A 25,058-nucleotide genomic window follows, 5' to 3' on the forward strand; every position below is an offset into this window, starting at 1 on the left:
TGCTTCCAGTTGGATTGCCACTAGGCTAAGAATTTTCCCTAGAATTTTATGTTTGAACAAGATTGCAGTATCGTATTTTTAAAACTCAGGAATCCAATGTTATTTTTGGCACAAACAGAATTCTGGAATTAGGAGGGACTTGCAGAATGTAAATAACTGTACTTGGAAATGAAAATGTAGATACAAGTAACCAAATATTATAATTATAGTTCTATGATCTTCCTTTGAATAAGACATTGAGAATAGCTGAAGTAAATTTTAGATAATATTTTACTCACCTGGAGTTTTTTCTGGGGAACTCGAAAATATCAATTCAACTCTTCCATTTTCAGGAAAATGATCATCTATAAAATAAGCATAGCAGAAAATAGTTCTGAAAAATCAGAGATCTTATGAAGTACATACAAAACAGAGTTGCATGAATATCAGACATGAAAATAAAATCCCAGTTCTACATTCCGACTTAAAAAATCCATGACATTTTCATTGTAAAGAGTTCATAAGTCAAAACAAATGATACATTAAAGCACAAAATATTTTGAATCAAAGTACCTCAAATATGCTAATTTAAGGAAAGCATTCTAAATTGGGGACTGTTACTCAAGTGTAATTGAAATGTTAAGATTTTCAAACCAGTTGTATTCACAAAGTTGTGGCCACTTCAGGATAGCTGCAATCAGCCCTGGTCACCTGATTATGATTTCTGACACTCCCTGCCAATTTCTCACAAGTCAGTGGGGAAGCCAGCAGGAAGTTAGAAGTTGTCAAGGTGGCACAGTAGTGATGGCACAGTGGTGACTATGCAGTGGCTAAAATGCCATATTGCAGGTTAATTCTGCTATATTGCTGGCTGGCTGCCAACTGCCAGCAGTTCAGCAGTTTGGGTCTTACCAGCTCAAGGTTGACTCAGCCTTCCATCCTTCCAAGGTTGATAAAGGGAGGACTCAGATTGTTGGGGTAATATGCTGACTCTGTAAACTGCTTAGAGAGGACTGTAAAGCATTGTGAAATGGTATATAAGTCCTATTGCTATTGCTCCTGCTCCCACTGCATTTTTGCCCACCCACAGTCATTCTTTTTTTTCTTCTTAAATAAGGAAATATCTTTGAAAGAATGGTCATGGGTCATGTAATATATTATAAAGTTCTTATTGCTTGAAAGTGCAACCTTAGAAATAACCATTTCCAACTTCTAGATAACAACGAGGCAGGAAATTTCTGCTTTATAATTTCTCCTTCTAAAATGGAGACTTGCCTTTGTTTGCATCATCCAAGTCTTCTTTGTTAAATATTAGGCTATATCCTTGAACAGCGCCTGTGTGAAACTGCAGACGGAAAACATTACTCCGAATGCCATACTGGTACTCTTTACAGCAACACTTGAGCTGAAATAAACAGATAAACAAACATTCATACATCTATGCATTCCTGAAACTTCAAGGTACCTGGGCAACTACATAAAATATACATAAACAGCAGTTTTACATTCTACTTACAGATTCTTAGCAAAGACAACAGAAGATTGGATTGAGACTTGGGAAACCAAGATGCAAAAAGGACTAGCCATATAGCTTATGTTTTTTGCATCTTGGTTTCCCAAGTCTCAATTACCAAACTGCCTCTTGGTGTTATTTGTTAGCAAAATAAAGGGAAGGGTGGAGTAATGGGAGCAATGCCCCCAGCCCAGATATGAAATAAGATCCATATAAATTACAATTCAAAATCTGAAATTATCAGAAGGATATACAATTTTCATTTAATACAGTAAAATATTAATTAAACAAAATTTTCAGGAGTCGTTTCAATATTCATTTTTTAATTTCTTTTAGTCATTCTACTAGAAATTGAGAAAATTACCAGTACATTGTCTTGGGATTCAATAAGAAGAAAACAAGAGAAGCATCTAGATAAACTATATTCCTTCTCCTCTTTTATTCAAATCCAAAGTGTCTGTACTTGTAAGATCAAATTATTTATTATTCTTAACAATTTAAAAACATTTCTGATAGTTCTTATGGTCCCTATATTATCCAAGTTATCCTATTACGTACAATGAAGATATAGCATGAAATAAGTGAAGCTGGTTCTCTCAGAAAGTATATTGTGTTTGATCTGAACTATTTTCATTTATTCTTTTGACAAGATGATCCACTACCAATCGTCTCCCAATACTTATAAATGGAAAACTATATGGGAGAGAAAAGTATGTAACAAAATATCTTTGAAAGAACGGTCATCTAGCAAGCTTACAGATAATTTACTTACAGAGAACCATCCAACCATATGACTACACTTCCTTCTGCAGATTCTAGATAAAATCTTGAAACAGGTTTATATTCATGGACATAAAAAGAGATGGAACAAAAGTATTGGATCATAGTTCTGTCCCAAATGAGAAAGATCCAATGTAGTTTAGTGTTTAAGCTGGTAGAATAAGAACAGGAAAACCCAAGTTCTAATCCACTGTCAATCATTAAAGCTTGTTGGATGACCTTGAGCCAGTCAGTCTTTCTCAGCCAAACATAACTTAGGCATTGTTTGATTATAGTTATTTTTGCACGTTTCTTCAGTAATCAGAAACACAGTAAGGCTATTTCCTAGTTAAAGAGAATTTTGATGGTTAACAGCTCACCCAATCCCTACTTTGTAAAATCTCTTCCCTTTTTTAATTCTTGTGTGTATTTTTCAATTGACATTTTTTCCTTGGAAAAAATGTATATCTTACAGCATATTTTAAGGTGTTCATTACTGGGAATGTCAATGTAGAGAATTTTGAAATTCAATAAAAAGGACAAACAAGCTGAGACATGAGCTATTGAGTTCTGTTGATAAACTGAACTGTATTATTCCATCTTTCACTATAAATATATGTATGCCAAAGAATCATAGTCTATGTCAAGAAGATGCATAAACCAGACTTATGCTTTCCATAACCAAGACCCAGGGAGAGGGGGGAAAAAGTTGTTTTCTAAAAACAGTGAGGATAGAAATTCTCAGAGTATTGAATTCTGTGTCTAAGGCCACATTTAATATATTGCAATAAATGTATAATAAATAAATGTAATAAATGCAAGCCTCCTATAATTATATTACAAATTATGAAAACTTAAAAGATATACATAATGTGTAGTTAAGACATCAATTTTTACAATTTAATCTGGTAATAGTATTCTTTTTGTCAGGCCTGCACCAGCCAGATCACTCCCAAGAGAGGAAAAGGGAAGAGAGAGAAGTATAGATGTATTTAGTCGTCATTCAACAAGGTTTCTCTGGGTTTTGGTCCTGGAATTTCTTAAGCAACTTAAGCAGCTTTGATGTGCTTGGCATTCACCCATTCAGTTTCAGAAGATGGAAAAGCTTTCCATGCTACTAAGTATTGGGTTTTTTCTCAATGTGTGTGAGAGTCTAAAATGGCTTTGATTTTGAAGTGTTGTTCACCTTCAATCATAATCAGGTTGAGAGATGGTTTCACTGTTGGGCATAGCAAGAGATGATTTCCAGTTTCAAGAGGTTGCAATGGAATACTGGTTGGACTCATCTAAGTGTTTTAGAACGTTCGAGTTCAATGGTGACCATGTTAATAACTCTTTTTATGGGGAAAGGACCAATATACTTCGACCCAGCTTCTTAAAGAGTTGTCTAGATTGTGAGTACTTGGTAGATAAATTTGACCCTGTCCCCAACTTTAAGGTCTTTTGGTTTCGCACGCCTTTTGTCAGCTTGTTTTTTTTACACTTCCCTTGCCTCCTCCAGTGCTTTCCTTACTATTGGCCAGATATTTTGAAGTTGGATGTTACACGCCTTTAAGGAGGAGGTCAGTTCGGGTGGCCTGGGGCAACTCAGGGATAGAAACAAAGTCCTGCCCCATGACCACTATAAAGGTGGTGAATCTAGTGATACCGTGTACTGAGTTGTTTTAAACAACCTCAGTGAAAGGAAGAAGGTCCAACTGTCCTGTTGATAATTAATGTAATACATGAGATATTGCTCCAAGACCCAATTTGCATATTTACAGCCTCCATTCCTTTCTGGATGATGTGAGGAGCTAAACACCTGAGTGGTCCCCAAATGTTTTAAGAACTCTTGCCAAAATAATGAAGTGAACCAGACTCCATGGTCCAAGATTATTCTCTCTGGGGTTCCATGTAGTCTATAGATGTGCTGTACAAACAATCTGGCCACGGTGAGAGCAGATGGGATTTTTTGAGAGGGCACAACATGCACTTGTTTGGAAATAAATCAGTTATCACCCAATTTATGGTATTTCCCGAACTCTCGGATAACTCTATCATAAAATCCTTTGAAATCTCTTTCCATTGGGCTTTGGGCTTAATCACTGGCTGGAAGAGTATTCCCTTGCTGCCTTTTGCAGGAGCAAAGATAGGGGAGCTGGCTACATAGCTTTCTATGTTTTTCTTTAGTGAGGGACATCAAAATTGGTACTTAACCAAGTTCAAGCTTTTGACAAAAACAATATGATCCGCAACTTTTGAGTCATAGCTTTTCTGAAAGACCATCATCCATTAACTTTCAGGGATGTGCAATTTGGCTCCCACCCAAGATAAACCATCTTGCATCATGCATTCCCTCTTGTGGGCTTGGGACCACTTGTCCTTCTCCAGTGACATTTTCAGGGTGCCCAATAAGTCCTCAGCTTCCCCCATTGATTTTGCTTGTCAGAAGTCAGCAAAAAATGGAGATCAGATGAATTTGGGATACTACAAACGTGGTAAATATCTGCCAGTTGCCAAGTGGCCAAATTTGGATACATAACTGTGGAGGTGCTATGATGGTCATAAATGTGAAGACCAGTCATAACTCACTTTTTTCAGCACCTTCATAAGTTCAAATGGATGCTAAATGAATGGCTATAAGAGTGAAAACTACCTATAAGTTATACCTGTATTGCCATCAATTAGACTATTGTAGTTGACTTTATTACTGAGACTTCCAGTTGGTCCAGAATCTAACAGTATGCTAACTGGTACTCAGCACTATTTTCATACTATGTCATAAATGACTTCTGATACAATTTAATGGTCAGTTTGACTCACAGATTACTTGAGTATCTGCAAGATAATTTGCTTAAAATTTAAAAGGAATTGGACTAGAAGCTGCTGCTTCCTTTGGAAGAATCTCCCAATGTGAATCAGACTTGCTCATTCCCTGATTGCATTCAGAATGACATACAAAAGGAGTAATTTGGTAGAACACCTTTTAGTGATATTGCTGTTTAAGATGTTTCAAACTATTGTGGACACTTTAATGTTTTTCTTGTAAATTGCTGACAGCTTTTTCCAATTGAAATGGAATATAAATGTAATCAATTAATTAATAAGTAATACAAATATATTTCACCAACTAACTTAAGTAAAAAAACAGTACTTTTTGGAATCAGTCCTTTCTTACAATTTTTTGCTTGAGCTCATCTTAAAAATATTAAACCTGCTAACAATAGTATAGGATTTGCATTTAGGAATGCATTTTCTTCCTCTGAACTCTATCCATAATCCAAAACAAAGTTTATGGAACACTTACCTGTTGTGGCCCTGATTCCTGAGCCTATCCTGTCAGAGGAAGAAGATCTGGAAGATGAGGAGGAGGAACTGGGAATGCCTTCCTCCCCAGGACCTTCCTCTCTGGCAATGCCTTCCTCCCTGATAATGCCTCAGGTTTCATCAGACAACCGAGAGGAACAGCCTGAGATTAATCAGGAGGAAGGCATATCGGAGAAGCCCCTGACAGGGAGTAAAGAGGAAGAGTGTTGGCTTGATCCTAAGCAGCGTCGTAGGGAGAAACGTGAGCAGCAACGTAGGAGGCGTGGGAGGGTCAGAGAGTGAGCTGAGTCATTGAGCCACACCCCACAGGGGATAAAAGTGGGTGTGTTTTCGGCTGGAACTTTGTACGGGACAAAGTTTAATCTTACTTCAGATTTTCTTCGTGAATGATTTTTGTGGACTGCCTTGTAATTTTCTGTGAGTAGATTTTTATTTGTTATCAGTTCGGACTTGGCAGGCAGAGGGTGTTGGAATGTCAAGGATATTATCAGTTCCAAAGAATTAACTCTGTGAAGTCCGAGCCAGCTTGCCTGCCTGTGTTTGTGTGAGTTTGTATTCTTTCATCTTTTGGGAAAGAAGAAAAGTGAGACAGAACACTTACCATTATATCTCCTTTTAATAGCTGGGCTGGTTCAATTGCAATGCAGGCTCTGCTTTGCTTCTCTAGCCCTGTGCTACTGAAAAACAGGAGAATCATGTACATTTGAAATATTCTCAGAAGAAAAACACTTCAACTTCTCCAATTCCAATATTACATAATAAAAATGCAATCCTGTTGAGACTATATCATCAGTCATGAATATCATTCTTTACACAGGAAAAAATGAAGTTTAGAATCTAAATCATGTTTTCCTATCACATTTTGCTAAACATCACTTAGCTTTGTGATCTGAATAATATAACATAATGCACAGAGAAGGCACACATCAAAACTGTTTGTGTCTACTTACTATACTCCTGATGTATAAACTGGCAGCATGCCCTCATACAATTTCAGAAATGGTTGACAACCTAAAAGGGGGGAAATTACAAATATCTAAACTTTTTAAGGAACATTTGAGAAACACTGACCCTACTTTTGCTGTACATCATATGGGATACTCTGGTTTAGAAAAACAATTAAATTGGGTGCTTGGCTCAATCTAGGAGTCACTGGGCTGCATATTAATAATGACATAAATAAATAAATAAATAAAGTAGTAGTAGTAGTAGTAGTAGTAATAGTAGCAGTAATAGTAGTAGTAGTACTAGTAGTGAGTAGTAGGAGCCACTAATGCCATGAAGAAAGATTTTACTTGGAATGACTTTTAAACAACTAGCTGCCTCCTTTGGACTACAATTGGGGCCAGAATCTTAGTCATGGAATGAAGTGGTTGTTAAATAAGATCTCCACATGCTCACTTTGCTCAACTATCGCATTTCTAGCTCTCCCAGTTGCAGCTGTTTAATAATCATGCAGCCATCAAGTGGAGTGCTGGAGAGAATGTTTGGCCTCCTGGATGAAGCCCAGGCATGACATCAGACCAAGGACACCTGGATCCTTCCTACCCCACTAGGGAGACTAATCACAAGAATGTCGACATTTGCTACTGATTTTGCCAGATGTAAGGTCCATTCCTTCAATCCAATAAGGGATTTCTCCTCTGGAAGGAAAATCCTCAGCGCACTGGAACAATAGATATTACATCTGATGAAAATACTAGCAAATGCCATTGTTCTGGAAAGCTCAGAATCCTGATGTTTTTCCCTTCATTCCTGTTAGATAAATAAATAAATAAGTAGCAGCATTAGTGGTGATAATAATAGTGTATTGGTCTGAGCCATAAAGAATAATTCCAGTTGGTATCTCTTATTAACATGTAGTCCTCTACTTATTACCACAGTTGGGTCTGGAGTCTTGAGTGACGTGGTCATTAAACAAGCCCCTCATGATGGCTTCTCTCAGTTGAAGTTTTTATTTATTATTTATCCATGTCAGAAGCATCATTATTAAAATTTTATGCATAGGTATAAATACAAATATAAGAACATAAATTTTTAAATGCTTAAAAGCCTAATTTAGGTAGTGCTTGGCCAGAAGCTTGCAACATGGTTGCATGGCCATAAGTTAAAGACTATCAAAATTAGCTTTGTGTAACAATGAAAAGAATAATAATCATAAAGACTATCAGAGTGTATAATTTATCAGAATACATTTGCATAGAATCCCCTGATAATAATATTCTGGAGATTTCCCAGTTATTTTAGAAAGCCAAACTTTAAGATCCTTTTTCATTAGGGGATATTTATTCTCCTCATTAGGAGAATTAAACACTGTGAGGATGCAATCATTACAGCCAACATAACAGTTAACAGGGATTTCTCAGGATAAGCAAAGATGGAGATTTTGCCTCTGGTAACAGATAATGATGAAAAATGAAGAAGACTGAAGTCAAAATAAGTAATTTTTTAAAGAAAGCCTTACCTCCACTAATACCAAAGTTTGGGATTTCATGCAGAATAACATAATGTAAGAATAGAGGGTTTGTGTTCATTTTTACCGATCCAGAGAGAAGATCACTCAAAAACTGCACATATCTGAAAAGGAAAAGAGTTGTGTTGAATGAGTAGGGGAAATATACAGTAGCAAGCAGAAGAAACCTTGAGCACCAATTAGCAGTCAGGAGTACATAATGAAAACTCCTTAATTTCACAACGTATGAACATAGTTTCAACTGGGGAACCATATGCTTCTGGATCAAACCAAGTCCAAAAAGTGTAAGAGAATTATTGGAGGCCTGGCACTCAGATAATTTGGTCAACAGCAGTGGTGGGATTCAAATATTTTTACTACCGGTACTGTGGGCGTGGCAGGGCAAGGATACTGTAAAATCTCCAGTCAGAGGTGGTATTTGCTGGTTCTCTGAACTATTCAAAATTTCTGCTATCGGTTCTCCAGAACTGGTCAGAACCTGTTGAATATCACCTCTGATCAACAGGCACATAGGGAAAAACAATATCTACATACCACTCAAAAGAGCCCCAAAGGAAACAGAAAAATCAAAAACACCTTCTCACCAGCAATTAACACCCGTATGAGCACAGATTAACAAGTAAGCAATCAAAGAACTACCAATGCAGATAAACAAGCAAACAGTAAACAACAGCCTAATCAAACAACCATCAAGAACATGACCAACAGTGCAAGCTACTAGTATAAAAAAAATAAGAGCAAACCCCATTCCATTCTTTCACTGATGATGTTTGGTCTGGGGGGGAAACCTAGTTCAGCATTGAGCTATAAATATTCTCTTCCATTAACTAGTCAAAGGCTTCAGTTCTTGTGAATAGTATTTGATAAAAGAAATACTATATAAAAAAACCAGAATGCTTTAAATTTAATAGTCCATATTGAAAAGGCATTATTCCTTTTGCTCCCACACTGCTATTCATTTATGCCTTTCTAGATAATGTTTACAAATACACCAAACTTTTCAAATAATGAATTTATTTGTAGAAAGATCTAAGTAAAAAAAACTTTTCAGAGTAAATATTTATTATAGTGTAATGTTTCAAGAGGATATGTGTTTCCTTTTTTATATCAATACCAGCTATGTATTGACAAATAAATAGGAAAAATAGTGGCTCCCTGGGAAAGTTTTTATGTAGCGAAAGATGCATTGCCAGATCTGGTTTTCTTTCCAACATTGTTTTCTCAATCACTATTCAGCCCTCTACTCTTTAAACAAATTCTAAACTTATTGAATGCTTTATGAAAAAAGGATAGTAACTATGGCTACCAAATCATACTACCAACAATTTCCCCAGCCTCCTCTACTTTTCCTATCAAGCAATATGATATTAAGCTACAAATAATAATAATTATCCAATCACATCTCTCTTCCATTCTGGTCTCAAATGTCCATTTATTTTAAATTTGTACTTCCAATTTCCACCTGTTCCAAGGTACCCTTTCTCTTAAAATCCACCATAACAGTTTCTATGTGGTTTATATTTCTTACTTCACAGTTATTTATTTATTTATTTGTCAAGCATGTACTAGATAGCATGTATAAGTATGAACATAAACATGAACAAGGAAATAAATACAGATAAATGGGGACAGTAAAACAGGGACGATAGGTACGCTGGTGCACTTATGCAGACCCCCTTTAGGGACCTCTTAGGAATGGGGTGAGGGCCACTGTAGACAGTTTGAGGTTGAAGCTGTGAGGGTTTGAGGCTGTAACAGCGGAGTCAGGTAGAGCATTCCAGGCATTGACCACTGTGTTGCTAAAGTCGTATTTTCTGCAAGAGTTTGAAGTGGTTTACCTTGAGTTTGTATCAATTGTTTGCCTGTGTATTATTGTGGTTGAAGCTGAAGAAGACGTTGACAGGTAAGACATTGTAACAGACAGTTTTGTGTATTATGCTTAGATCGGACTGCAGGCGGCGCAGTTCCAGATTGTCCAAGCCCAAAATTTCAAGCCTGGTGGCATAAGGGATTCTATTGTGAGTAGAGATTCTATTGTGAGTCTTCTCGTGAAATGCCTGAATCTCCTCGATCGTATTAATGTTTGATATACAGTATGGATTCCAGGGGGATGAGCTGTATTCAAGAATTGGTCTGGCAAAGGTTTTGTATGCCCTAGTTAACAATACAATGTTACCAGAGAAGAAGTTTTGCAAAATTAGGTTAACCTCTTAATACCTTTTTGGCAATGCTATTACATTGAGCTCTGGAGCTTAGATCGTTTGAGTACTCCTAGGTCCTTGACAGAGTGACGGTCATTTACAAGATCGTTTCCACCCAACTTATATTTGGTGTTCTGCTTTTCATTGCCAATATGTAGGACAGAGCATTTATTAGTTGAGATTTGGAGTTGCCAATTGCATGACCATTCTGACACATAGTCAAGATCGCTTTGTAGAGCAGCAGCATTGTCCGTGGTATTAAAAAAATTTATGGCATCAGCGAAGAGGAAGCAGCTGCTTTTAATATGATTGCATAGGTCCGTGATGGTGAATCTATAGCACACATGCTGGAAGTGACACGCAGAGCCATTTCTGCCGGCATGCAAGCCGTCGCCCCAGTTCAGGTCCACTCTGCACGCACGCATGCCTTCCACTAGCCAGCTGATTGCTTGGTATCTGCTGCGCAGGGGGTGGGGTACACACAGGAGTCACACATGCATGCGTAGAGACAGGCAGTGCACATGAGGGCAGCGCATGCATGCAGAGGCATGTGGCACACGCGGGGTTGCGCATGCATGCACAGAGGTATGTGGCATACATGGGAGGTGGTGCATGCATGCGTAGAGGCACACGGCATGAGGGGGTTCGTGTGTGCATGCACAGGGAGGTGGGGGGTCGTGCACACATTGCATTATGAGTGCAGGCACACGTGCATGTGCACATGTGCACACATGCACACTTTCAGCACACAAGGACTGAAAGATTAGCCATCACTGGCATAGGCCACTGATGTAAAGCAGAAAGAGTATGGGTCCAAAAACGCTGCCTTGGGGAAACACTGCTGCTAACTCGTGCTGGATTTGATAGAGCCCACCCTATTTTGACTATTTGTTGCCTGTTTGACAGGAACACGGCTATCCACTTGTGCAGGGATCCAGATATGCCATAAGAACTTAGTTTCAACAGTAGTTTGTCATGCACCACTGAATCAAAGGCTTTACAGAAGTCTATGTAAATTGTGTCAATTGCTTTACCCTGGGCAAGATGTGTGGTCCAAATATTTCTGCAGAGTTGCAGATTACAGGACAATTTCTTTCTGAAACCAAACTGCTCATTAGAAAGCAGGTTGTTTGTTTTTAAGTGGAGGGTGATGGATTGGTTTATAATTGATTCCATGATTGTACAGGTGATGCAACACAGGGAGATTGGTCTGTAATTTTCAACCAGACTAGGTTCTCCCATTTTAAAGGTAGATATGACTGTGGCTAATGACCATAGGTCGGGCAAGGAGTTGGTTCTGAAGCATACCTCATAGATTGTGCATAGAGGTTTGGCTAGGGCAATGGCAAGCTTTTGTAAGCTTCAATTCAGATAGAGGATAACGGAAAAGAATCACCTGGCATGATCAGATGTAATTATAATTGTTTATAATCAATGCTTGTTATGCCAAATGAATTCATCTTTATTTTTGGAAGAAAAAAATACAATAAACAAATTGGGATTTTCTTTCATATTAGGTCCAGTATTGTTAGTTAGCATGAACAGTAAAGTAAGTATTATCCCAATACCTAAGTACAAATCTTGGAATGTCTATTTTAGAGAAATATATTGACTGAAAAAGAAATATATAGTTACTGCACAATAAATTAAAACATGTGCCTATGTTAATTATTGTGTGCAGAAACTACTCAACCTCAGAACAGGATAACTTGCTGCAGCCAACTCACCACAGCCATTTCATTGCAGGACAATTCTATGCGGATAACTCAATGCGATAATTGTTATTCACCACTGTTTCTTCTATATTATTTCCATTGGCAAAAATGCAAATAATGTACCAGTAACAGATAACATGGCAGATAGCATTTATTGTGTTATGTTATCCTGCATGGATTGTCCTGCAGCAAGTTGTCTTGTGGCAAGATGGCCATGGCAAGACCACCATGACGAGATGACCATAGTGAGCTGGTTATGATGACATGGCTCCACAAGATGGACACAGGGAATTGGCTGTGGCAAGTTGTCCTAGACCCATCCAGGAACTAGACATAAGGACCCAAATCCATTGAGGAGTATTGCTCAGTTATTTCTTACTGGTACTGAAGCTTGATTTCAGAAAGTAAAGAGGTTGCTATGAGATATCTATTCCCTACCACCTCACCCCGGCCATCTCCAAGTTAAGATCTGTGTCTCTTTCCTCCATTCAAGAAAATTATTAGGACCTATTAATTAGAATGCAACAACACTCAATTTTTCCCTTATTTTCTGGCAGTTAAGTATCTGAAATTCCCTAGGGAACTTTTGATCAAATGACACAAAACATAACATTATATAAGCTAGCTCAACCATTTGCTCATATAGGACATGCTCTATAGCAGTGGCCCCCAACCTTTTTTGTGCCATGGGGCTGACATTTTTCTCTCCGAAGCTATACATTGATGTACTTTCAGGAACTGCTGTTTACAGTAGTGGTAATGATACAGCCAGATCATTTTGATACGTCATAGATACCTTAAGATTTTTTTTTTTTTTACCATTTTGAATCACCTCTTCAGACTTTTTGACACTCTATCTTTCTCTGATCCTTATCAGCCTCCTGCTCTGCTCATCAATACCTGATCATCATAGATTCAAAAGGCTACATCTAGGATACTGGATAGTACCCAAAATGCAAAAGTTATTGTGAGTTGAGAACAGAGCCATCCATCACTGATTCTTTTTTGCCTTCTTCCCTTTCCCTTTTTAAAATTAGCAAGCATAAAAAGTTTTTATTTCTCTTACAACCTCCCAATTTTTGGATCCGTTGCTGCAATATCCTATTAGAAACATGACTGACACCTGAAACAAGATGCATATATTTCCAAGAAGAGAAAAGGGCTGAAAGAGGTAAATTTAAGAACTGTCCATCAACTATGGACATGGGGAGCTAAAAATCTTATTTATTGAAACTGGAAGATATTTCTAAGAGAAAAGATGTTTCTAAAAGAGAAACTGAAATACCTTTTCTGGGATGGTTGCATTAAATCAGAAACATTATCATCAAAAAATTTCTTCATTGCAAATCTGTCCAGGGCTTGATCTGCACTATTGTGAAAGAAAGAGAGAAAATGTAAATCCTTTAGTGGAGCAGTCTTGGAAATAAAAGTTCTTATAAAGTGAATCATGCCAATGCATTGCAGTATGTTGTGTTGTATTTGGCAAATGCATTGACTTCCAGATACAATGATAATTAAAATGTTAATGCTTCTTTTCCCATCCCTTCTGAACAAAATAGTTTTTATATGGAAGCAATGTCTAGTGTTCTACAATATGGTATATAAATATTGTTTTCAAAATAATATCTTTAAAACAATATCCATACTTTGAAATACAGTCCCCACCTGGCCTTTGTTCAATAATAATAGTAAAGAAATCCTGCCCAGCCTTCCTTAGTTTGCCAGATACCAACTCTATATAAATCTCTCTTATATTTTAAATAAAGAGGAAGGAAAGAGTGAAAGAAAAATATTGAAGGATTTTTTCCCCTTCAAACCCTGAATTATTAACTATTTCAGTTTTAATTAACACTGTATCTGTTACCCAAAACAACAACAATAACAAAAACAGGAAAAACAATTTCTGAGAGATTCTGGTAGGAAAACAAAAATTAGAGGGTCAGTTAATTAATTGCAGTTGCTACCACGAAAATTGAGTATGGATCCAATTAGACCTCTTCATAAGCAAGCTTCAAACATATACATTGCCTTATACTCTGCATGTGTCCTTATTATTCAATTTTTCTAATATCCTACATAATTTATGTCATTCCCAATCTAGCATGCTAAGTATAAAGCATATTTTCACTGGTGATATTTGCAAATAAGAAAAAAACAAAACCAGTTTCACAATCAATAAAAGAGAATGAAATTAAGTTCCCTAAAAATCTAAATACGACTGTAACAAGCACATTCTCATTGAGCTCCATTAACACCCTAGCTAGAAAAATTCAGGATTGTTTGTATCTCATTTATTAAAAATAACAAAATAAAATATATTTTGATCTACAATGGAAATAAACACCTGAAAATAACATCAGTCTGTCTGTCTAGCCCAGTGGTTCCCAAACTTTTTCAGTCCACCGCCCCCTTGGTGCTACAAACTCATCCTCAATGCCCCCACCCAGGGGCGGGATTCAAATTTCTGTGGGCATGGCCTAATTTGAGGGTGTGGTTTGCTGGTCACATGACTGGGTGGGCGTGGTTTGTTGGTCACATGACTGGTGGTGTGTCTTGCTGGTCATGTGACTGGGTGAGTGTGGTTTGGTGACTGGCAAACCAAATACAAGTGGTCCTCACTTAATGGCCGGTTGCTTAGCAAGTGTTCTAATTTATGACTGGCCTTCCCAGAACTACTTGACCTGTTTTTGGAGTTTGACAGCCATGCACACACATATACACATACTCCCTTCCAACCCTGCTGGAGCTGGTCATTGGACTAGAATTGGCAAAGCATCTCTGATTAGATTCTAGTAGTGAATAAAATCTAATCAGAGATGCTTTGCCGATTCTTGTTGATTTGTTTTATTTGCATTTCTTTTTTTTTTTATGTTGCTGAATTGCATTGATATGTGTGTCCCTTCTTGTGCACAACCCAGAAGCTTTTGTGATTCTTTGCAGCAAAAATTACTGACCTCTGGCTTTGCTCTACTTTTCAAACGTGCCGGCACTGCCGCATTCTAGGTGCCGGCCCCGCAGGTCCACCCCATTGAGCCCGCTGCACTGGAGGGACCTGCCCAAACAAGTCCAAGCAGAGCGGTGCACCAAATCAATGGGGTGAGCCTGGGAGAGGGAAAGAGAGCGAGAGAAAAGAGAGAAGGAAGAAAAGAAAAAGGAAAGAAAAAAGGACAAAGAAGGGGGGGGGCATGGAGGGAAGGAGGGGGAGGGGGAGAGAGGGAGAGAGGGAGAGAGAGAGAGAGAGAGCGCTGATGCATGATTGAAATGAGGCCTAGTTTAGAGGCCCTTTTCCACATTGAAACATCTTTGCCAGCATCTTTGCCAGCACATTGAAACATCTTTGGCTTCTATTAATTAAAGGTTTTGCAGATGAAACATGGCCAAGACTATCAGAAAGCTCTCACATTTTGTTGAGGCTTTAAACAGGATCCATTGGATCAGATCTCCACCCTAAAAAATTACTTTTCTCCAATGTATTACAGTGCCAATTCTGAAGAAGGCAAAACCAAAATGTACTGGTAAATTACAAGGAGAACACACACATGCACACACTCCCTTCTAACCCTGCTGGAGCAGGTGATTAGACTAGAATAGATATCTCATTATCTTTCTCCTCCCTCCCTCCTTCTTTATTTCTTTTTCTTTCTGTCCCTTCCTTCCATCCCCCTCTCTTTCTTTGTCCCTTTTTCTTTCTTTCCCTTTTCTCTTTCTCTTCTTCCTTCTCTCTTTCTCTCTCTCTCTCTTTCCTCTCTCTTTCCCTCTCTCAGGCTCACCCAATTGATTTCGCGCACTGCTCAGTTCGGACGTGCTTGGGCAGGTGCCTCCGGTGCAAGGGGCTCAATGGGGTGGAACACGGCGGCGGCGGTGTCAACTGGTATTATCTCTCCGGGTGGGCTGGTAAGGTGAGATTCAGAATAATGTCAGCTGGTACTCCATTCAAAATCCAAAAAAGAAATACTTAAGACTCTTTTAATTAGAGAAAAGATATCTTTTACTGGAAATCAAGTGGTAGCAACAAAAGAATTCTGAATCTGAGAAAATGGGCGCGTAAATCACATATACAAAGTAATGGCAATGTTCCCACCCCCAATAGTTCAAATGGTTCTTCCAATTAAAAGTTGTTAATATCATCATGTGGACATCTCCAGGTGGTGATGAGACTTCTGTCCATTGACCTTGGCATAGTTTGATAAAGGTTTGCAGCTGCGCATAGCATAGAAAAGAAAGCTAAGCAAGGAATATAAACCTAAGCAAGAATGCACTCCCCCTCCCCAGTTTATACAGTTCTAGTTTGTAACACCTCCAGCTCACTTCCCATAATTTTCCCCCCTCCTCCCCCCATTACTTATGACAGCCAAAAGATGCAAAGCAAAGGGAGAAAATCTTGAAGGCTGACAGGCGGGATATTTGAAAAGGAGAACAAAGCCACTCTGGCATTGCTCTCCTTTCCCAACACTGCGCTCGGAACGCCGCCCCACCGCCCTGAACACAGCGGTGGCGGGATATTTGAAAAGGAGAGCAAAGCCACTCTGGCTTTGCTCTCCTTTCCCAATGCTGCGTTCGGGCGCCACCCCGCTGCCCCGAACATGGCAGTGGGATATTTGAATATTTCCTATTCCCAATGCTGCGGCTCCTATTCCAACGCTGCGTTCAGGGCGTCACCCCGCTGCCCCAAACACAGCGGCAGCAGGATATTTGAAAAGGAGAGCAAAGCCACTCTGGCTTTGCTCTCCTTTCCCAACGCTGCATGCGGGGGCAGAACTCCTTGCACCAGAGCATGCAAGTCAATGGGGTGATCCTGCAGGGCCTTGCCTCGAACACTGCGGGGGCGGGATTTTTTCTCACCCCTTAATTGTGCCCTGCCGCTCACCTCCACCGCCACTCTGCTGCCTCTTAGCTCCCCCCTTGCCTCTTAGCGCCCCCTAAGGCATCCCCCTGCCCCCCAGGGCACTTTGGGAACCACTGGTCTAGCCACTAAGGACAATGCAAAATAGATAAAAAGCAAAAATATATAAAAAGTAAATATAAATATAAAAGACCATAATAAATATCTTTTAAAAGTCTGATCCTCCTCCATGATGGAGTTCTGAATGGCAGGGGGATTTGCTTCTCTTGTCGGCAAACAGGCTCCTAGATCAAATGGGAGCAGCTAGAACTGACCCAAGGTGACTTTTGGATGACCAGGGACACTCTTGGGGAGAAGAATTCCTGGTAGGGGGTTGGAGAGTCAGATGTCCATCTTTCCTCTCAGCTATTTGATTTCCTTAAGCATGCTTGGTTTTTAATTTAAACACATACATTTAAAAATATACAAGATCTGCAAATGGTATTTTTTGCAGATCTTCCAATGCATTATCATTTGTCATGCCATTGTTTGTAATCAGTCTGTGCGATCTTGCAGCAGATGGTCCATTGTTTCTTCAGCTTCTTTGCATAGCTGACACTTACTGTCTGTTGCTGTCTTCTCAATTCTGGCTTTATATACATTTGTCCTTTGGTCTTGTGCAGCCAGAATTAGTCCCTCGGTCCCTTTCTTCGACTTTCCTGCTCTTAGCCATTGATAGGTCTTGTTGTAATCAGATTTCCTTGCTATTTTTTTTTAAATATACTGGCCATGTAGTACTTTGTCTTCCCATGCCTCCATTTTCTTCTTCATTTGGTCTTTCATGTAGACCAGTTTGGTTTCTCTAGTAGTCAGTAAGCCTTTCTGGTGTACTAACTTCAGTGCATCTTCTTTGTTGTCCTTCAAATATTATTCAAAAGCTCTTTTTTCTTCTTTAAGCATCTGATGTATTTGCAACATTCCAAGCCCATCTATTTGCCTTGGTAGTTAGAGTCTGTCAATGTTGCAGCAAGGATGAAGGGCATGATTCATTGTCATTATTGTTTGGTCTTCCTATCCATTGCTTTTAGTTCTGCTCTGTCTCCACTATTCTGGCTATGTATCTAATGACTGGAATTGCCCAGGTGTTGGTTGCCTTGATGGTATTTCCTCCATTGAGTTTGGACTTTAAAATCATCTTCACTCTCTTGATGTGTTCACCTCTAATCTTTTTCTTGACTTCAGTATGTGCTGGAAGGATGTTGTCAGCTTGAAAGATACCCAGATATTTTAAATAATCATCTCCATCCAGGCTTTTAATGTTATTTTCATGCAGCATCTTGATTCCTTCAGTTTTCACGATTTTCCTTGTTGGGTAATGAGTGTGGCACATTTGTCCAGTCCAAACACCATTACAATATCTTGGCTATGTATACAGGCAGTGTTGAGCAGGGATTTTATTTCAGATGGACTTTTTCCATACAGTTTCAGATCGTCCATGTAAAGGAGGTGAGATAATCTGGCAGATATTGTTGATTATTGATAACCATGGCCTGAGTTATTCAATATTGTTGACAGAGAAAACAGTGCAATGGCAAATGGTAGTGGTGATTGTGAATCTCCATGAAATATTGCTCTCTTGATATTAACCTTTCCCAGTCTCTCACCATTGATCTGCAACTGTGTCTTCCATTGTGCCAAAGATCTTTACACAAAGCTTCTGATTGTTCTACTGACTCCTAGGCACCTGATTCTCCAGTCATGTAGCAGAGAGTTGAATGCCTTTTTGTAATCAATCTGTGCTACATACATATTGGTCTTCCTTCTCTTGAAGTTTTCTAAAATCATTTTGTCAATTAGGAGTTGACATTTTGTTCCTCTGCTATTGGGACAGCTTCCGTTCTGCTCAAATGCAAAGAGACCTACACCATCTATCCATGTAATATCTTTGGCGCATACTTGCCATACCTTCCAACCTCCACAACTTCTCTCTTTCCTATGTACCATTTTTTACCCACACACTTCTATGCACCATTCTTTTCCTCTCCCAACTAGCAGCAGCCATTTATCTTCATGCTGGCCTTCGATTTGCAACTTTCTATAGACTAATTTCACCTTTTTTCAAGCTTCCCACAAGCAAAGTAAATGGAGAAGCCAGCAGGAATGGGAGGAAGGGTGGGAGGGAGGGAAGGAGGGAGGAAATGAAAGAATGACTAGGAGTGAAGGGAGGAAGAATACACACACACACACACACACACACACATATGTGAATATATATGTGTGTATACACAGAGAGAGAGAGAGACAGACAGACATACATACCATACATACATACATACATACATACATACATACATACATACATACATACATACATTCAAAGTGGTATTGAAATAAAGGTATTCAGGAACAAGACATGAAAGTATCATTTGTCTCACAGACCAACTCTGGATTTCATTTATGGTTATGCTAGAAATGGCTAAAAACCAGAATCCTTCCACTATCTTTAGGTTTTTGTTTTTTTATTCTGACAGAAAGCAGTTAGGAAATAGCCAAATAATCATTAAATGTTTTGTTATCCTACCTTGCAGATAGATTTGTGAAGTGCATGTATGAGGAGATCACTACCCCTATTCTTCCTTTTCCACCCTGTACAACAAAAAACACAAATATTTTCTATGTTCTTAAACTGGATATGTTTACTCTATTTTTAGAATAACTGCAGACACTGTTTTCATTTTACATGACATTTTAGGATCATAACAAAACTGTAAATTACAGGATAAAAATCTCAATATAATATTAACAATATTCTGTTAGCTATTCTAAGACAAGTCTAGGCATCTCTTGCAGTGTGCTCTAAAAGATTCTGAAAAATGTATGTTTCCCAGCACATAATGAACATATATAACATTTCTTGTGATACTTATGATTTATAGCCAAGATTGCATTTAATGAGTACTTTCACAATGTTTTGAAATCTTATTAAACATACTACATGCATTCAGTACAAATTACTAACAGCAGTCTTAACTTGTTTCAAAATTACTCAAAGAAAGCCAGCAAATATGACAGCTAATTTATAGCTGATTATAAATAAGTAAAAATGGCATAGCTGCTATTTGTAAAGGAAACAAATAAAACTATAACATTTAAAAGCTAGTGTGTGTTTATTAACAAAACCTACTTGGGATTTTATTAGATCTTTTTTTTTTTTCAAAATTAAGGTGAAAATTAATAGAAGGAGCAGAGATAGAATCCAATGGTTGTGACTTTGGTATTCTGAATAAAAGTTACAAAATAGATTGTGTAATGCCTCTCTCTCCCTTCTAAACTGTTTAACTCCCAACTTTCAAGTTAAATTCAAAGTGCTTGGTATTACGTACCACATATCAATGTAATTCATGAATAAAATTACACATGAATTCCTATATATGCAGAGCCCTTCCTCTTAAATGAATTAATGACTTCATATATTGAATCCTGGGAGCTATTATTTACCGCTAATGGCTTTTAATATGCAATTGTTGACTGTGACAGCCCAAAAATTACTAAAGGGAAGAAATTCTTAGTTGTGACTCCTGTGCTCTGGAATTCCCTGCTCCTAATGTGTCTTCTCCAACTTGTTTTAAAAATAAGAATGACGTGCCGATTTACCTTTTTTTTTTTTTTAACTTATTATACTGATTCACTTGGGCTTCTATTTTATAAAACCTTAAGTTCCTAACTCTTTCAATAGGGCCTATATTATAAGTACTGTAAAGCATAAAGTTATCTGGTCCCCGGTGGTTATTGTTGTATTAAATTTTTTTCCTGATGAGTTAAGTTATATTTTTTTCTGCATTTGCTTTATTATTTTTACTGATGTTTTTATCTCATTGTTTAAGCCACTTAGAATCACTTTGTGATTGAGATTGCAGTGATCACCAGGAGGTATCATCTGATCAGTTTCATTTTTTTATGGAATCCTCAGACATGGGGATATTTTGTAAGGTTCTGCAAAAATCATAATCTATAGGATATCTATTCTAAGTCAGTTATTTACCCAAAGAAACTATTTGGGGAAAGAGTGAAAGAAGAGGGGAACCTTTTATTTAATAAGTGTGGCAGATGGAGAAAATACAGAAACAATTTGGGAAAGGTATGGGAAGTATTGGAGGGTTTACAGAATCATTAGAAGGAAGGGGTTTGTGGGGACAGATCGAGAGAGAACAAGACAGAAGGAAGAAATGTACATTGCCAGATTGATATTAACAGAGTGAAATAGGAAGGAAGGAAGGAAGGAAGGAAGGAAGGAAGGAAGGAAGGAAGGAAGGAAGGAGGGAGGGAGGGAGGGAGGGAGGGGAGGGAGGGAGGGAGGGAGGGAGGAGGAAGGAAGGAAGGAAGGAAGGAAGGAAGGAAGGAAGGATATTTTGCATGTCAAAAATATAAAATGAGAAAAAAAAATATTCAAAGGAATAGATTTGTATTTGTGGCAAATATTCTAGTTTAGCAGCTTCTTACACTACAACAATACTATTTATACCTGACATTGCTCTATAGCTTCTTTGACAGTTTCTCAGCCCACTAAAAGAAATGTAAAAGCTTCCGCAAGTATAGCCTATGTATTTCTTCAGACAATTAATGCATCTGGAGATTTTATTTTCCATAACATATGGGATCAAAGTTCCACAAGAGACACATAGCTATTATATTATAATTCAATACATAAACTAAAAGATTTGTAACAGCAATTTACTCGGCAATGGATCACCACAACGTGTTGAGGGTGACTGTTCAGCCAGGATTCCATAGCCTTGCAGATGTTGCATATCTTATTAAGGGATGGGGCATGGAAGTCAGGCCAGCCCACTTCCATAATCTGAAATAATTAAAAAGTGTTAGAAATGTATAAAGACAAACATTTTTAGCAATTTACACAATTAATAAATAGAATAGATATATTTTTCATATGTTTATTTTCATAGCAGTCTTTCCCACCTTATTTGTTACAAATAAATTATTGTAATGCTTTTATAAATGCTGTGCTTTAAGTACTTATCAGAATCAAAGATGGCGACTATCTTTTTCACTTGTTAAAAAGGTTATTCAGAATTCCATATGAAAACCATAAAAAAACATTACAAATAGAAGCCTTGATATATACACTAATCATCTGATTACCAGATGGGATTCCCAGAAACATTTTTTTAAGCTATTCAGCAATTCTATCTTTGTAGCCTAATATCAAACAGAGTTATGAGATTTACCAAAGAAGCTGTTAAATAGCAATAGCAACTCTAACGTTGTCCTTCCAAACATAAAAATGAGAATAGCTTTTGTGTATTGAGAAAAAAATAAATGTAATCTGAGAGATAATTCAGATTCCGTCCAATAATGGTGTGTTCATTGAGTGTCCATATTTCAAAATAATTGTGGAATCAGTAGTTGGACTATACAACTTCTTTACGCAATAATCCCCTAATCTAATAATGAGGAATGAGGAAATTATTTTTAACAAATATTTTTTGCTTAAAAATTACCCCGCAAAAACCTGCCTATTGAGGTGACAGTGTCCCCCTTGGAAATTTTGCTGGAGACAGTCTAGCCAAACATCCTCAAAAATTCTGCCTACAATATAAAACAAATAAAACAGAAGCTGTGCACTTTAATACAAGAACATGTTAATACCTTTGGGTCAAGCTTAGCAAAATCATATCTTCTTTCAGAGAGATTCAGTACCTATTGCAGAGAAAAATATTTTAAGCATGAACATTAATAATTTAAACATTTCATCAAATATATTTGATAATGAAGTTATGCAGATATGATAGTTTCTTAAAAGCCCTGCAAATCTCATAACAGAAATGTGACAAGCTTGAATATTTGTAGTATTTCAAAGTTATTTTCTTCTGATTGTGACAAAACATAGAGGAATAAACCAGAGTTAACTGCCAATATTTCTTTTTACAAAATAAATGTAGGCATGACCCAGCTCCACATAAGCATTCCTTAAGGCTACTGATTTCAGTGGAAGAAGCAAATACATTTTTAATTTACTCTCATTCTTATTTGAGCTAATTATGATTTTATTTCAATGCTGATATAGTGTTATCCATCCCACAAGCACCACTTTTGTTCTATGTAATAATTTCCACTCTTATCTTTGTATTTCTTATCTCAATTCAAAGTAATCAAGGGCTATGGAAGTAGATGTCTCTATTAATGGCTATTGTCAAGAATTGTTCCTGAAACTTAGATAACCTGCTTAACTGCTTGCTGGGAAAAAAATTGGGCTTCCTATAAGCACATAGCTAAGGACTATTAGAAACTGGATGGTCAACAAAATGGTCAGGGGATCAGATCCGGTTTGAGCTTCTTCGGCGACAGACCGAAATCTGCGATTGAGTGCAGTTTCAATCTGTGCTCGCTGCTGGAGTGCCCCGAGCCGGCTGGTTTCGGGGCTAAGCCACCCCATAGAGGTGGTGAAGAGGGGGGAGACTGCCAGCAGGGTCGAGGAGAGCCACATCTCTCCTCCCCAGCTGGCCATTACTCTCTTTCCCGAAGGAGGTTGCAGCGGTGGTCAGAAATGGCCACCTCAAAGAAGAACTCAACTGGAAAAGAATGTGCAGGAGGAAGATAAGAAGAGAAAGCTTTTGGCTGACCGGGTCGAACTGGAAAAACAACAGTACAAGGTACCCTGGAATTTGAATTATAAAGAACAACATTGTTCCCAAAGAAGACTTTGAAGCTGCGAATGAGAGAGGGAAGGGAACGGATTTGTTTTTTTTTCTTTTCTTCCCTATATTAACAAAATGGTCAGGGGACTTCTGGTTGATGCTGCGACAAGAACAGCTGAAAAATAGCAGAGCTCCGCCAGGCTCCATGAAATACAACTGGCAACTGCTTGATGGGAGACTCTACAGGGTTAAGCTGTCCTAGAGAGATGGTGAAAAAAGGAGAGGCACTTCATTGATCTCAAGGAAACTGCAATTTATTTGTTGATCCGAAGAAAGTTCTCCAAAACGGCAGCAGGGACGGCCATTTTGGTCAATTACAACCTGGGAAAGCCAGAACGTAAGATCTTGTGCTGGAGCGGTGCGTGGACAGAGCAGTGAAACTGGATGAGATAACTTTCAACTTTACCTTAGAGATTTAATCCAAATTAAAAATTACAAAAAATGATGTCCAAATGTTAAGAAAACTGCAATTGGATTTATGGAAAAAGATTAAAGACTAAAAACTAAAAACTAAACAGGAAGATTAAAGATTAATGGCTTAGAAGTAAAAGAAATACCTAAAGGATGATTTAAAAAATAGAAAGCCTCAAAAAGCCGAATAACATTGTGAAAAATGATTATTGGGAAAATTGCTTTTCTAAAATTCTATCTCTAACCCCCCTGACTGGATGACAATCAGCTGTTTTTTATTTTTACACTCTGTTGAAGCTGGAATTGGGAACAGGGGAGCCATCTACTGGAAGAAGAAGATCACTGCAGTGTGTAAAACTCAAAGGAAGGAGTGAAATAAATAACACCTGGAAGGCTACTTGACCTTGACTTTATCTTAGTAGGCGAATTCGATGCTGGGAAATATTCACTGAACATAAAACTTTATTGGAACTGTGCATTGAAAAGTGGATTTGAAAGATTTGAAGAAACCCTGTGGGCTAAGTTGGATTTGGGTACTTTAGGACAAGGGGTCCCCAACCACCGGTCCGCGGACCGGTACCAGTCCACGGAACAAGTCCTACCGGGCCGCTGGCTTGCTGGCGCCGCCATCTTTTTGATGAAAAAGTGCTTCCGTTGAGCTTTTCCGGGTAGAAAGCTCACCGAAGCACGTTTTCATCAAAAAGATGGCGGCGCCAGCGCTCCGTGAGCTTTTCCGGGTGAAAGCTCACGGAAGCACGTTTTCATCAAAAAGATGGCGGCGCCAGCGCTTCGTGAGCTTTTCCGGGTAGAAAGCCATTTCTACCGGAAAAGCTCACGAGCGCGAGCGCCATATTTTGATGAAAAGTGCTTCCGGTGAGGTCACCGAAAGCACTTTTCATCAAAAAGATGGCGGCGCCCAGCTGATGCCTGTACCGGGCCGCAGCGCCCAGCTGATGCCGGTACCGGGCCGCGGCGTAAAAAAGGTTGGGGATCACTGCTTTAGGAGACTGAGAGGAATAATTTTGGGATTGACCAAATTTTATTAATAATTGACTTTTTGGGAGTTTTTAGATATTGGGATACTGGAATATTAGAGGTATATTAATTTGGTACAAAATGATCCAGTAGGAGACAATAAAGTTCTATGAAGTAATGTTAGAAAT

General features: G+C 38.3%; 1 protein-coding gene across 4 annotated transcripts in view; it reads right to left on the minus strand.

Moving 5' to 3' along the window:
* Positions 1 to 25,058, minus strand: part of TNS3 (tensin 3) — a 172,581-nt gene that overhangs the window by 108,439 nt on the left and 39,084 nt on the right. For 2 of the 4 annotated variants that reach the window (XM_087946443.1, XM_087946440.1), the window contains exons 7-15: positions 22,436 to 22,486; positions 21,504 to 21,626; positions 19,350 to 19,414; positions 13,232 to 13,315; positions 8,022 to 8,134; positions 6,508 to 6,568; positions 6,159 to 6,234; positions 1,255 to 1,384; positions 279 to 344 (exon numbers count right to left, since the gene is read on the minus strand). In XM_087946443.1, coding sequence (XP_087802569.1) covers positions 279 to 344; positions 1,255 to 1,384; positions 6,159 to 6,234; positions 6,508 to 6,568; positions 8,022 to 8,134; positions 13,232 to 13,315; positions 19,350 to 19,414; positions 21,504 to 21,626; positions 22,436 to 22,486 — 769 coding nt within the window. The remainder of the gene's footprint in view (positions 1 to 278; positions 345 to 1,254; positions 1,385 to 6,158; positions 6,235 to 6,507; positions 6,569 to 8,021; positions 8,135 to 13,231; positions 13,316 to 19,349; positions 19,415 to 21,503; positions 21,627 to 22,435; positions 22,487 to 25,058) is intronic. The other 2 variants (XM_087946442.1, XM_087946441.1) reach the window with 1 other exon arrangement.

This window comes from Notechis scutatus, chromosome Z (genome assembly GCF_049901735.1).
Source record: "Notechis scutatus isolate UNSWTSFEM ecotype Mainland chromosome Z, rNotScu1.2, whole genome shotgun sequence".
NCBI classification, from domain to species: domain Eukaryota; kingdom Metazoa; phylum Chordata; class Lepidosauria; order Squamata; family Elapidae; genus Notechis; species Notechis scutatus.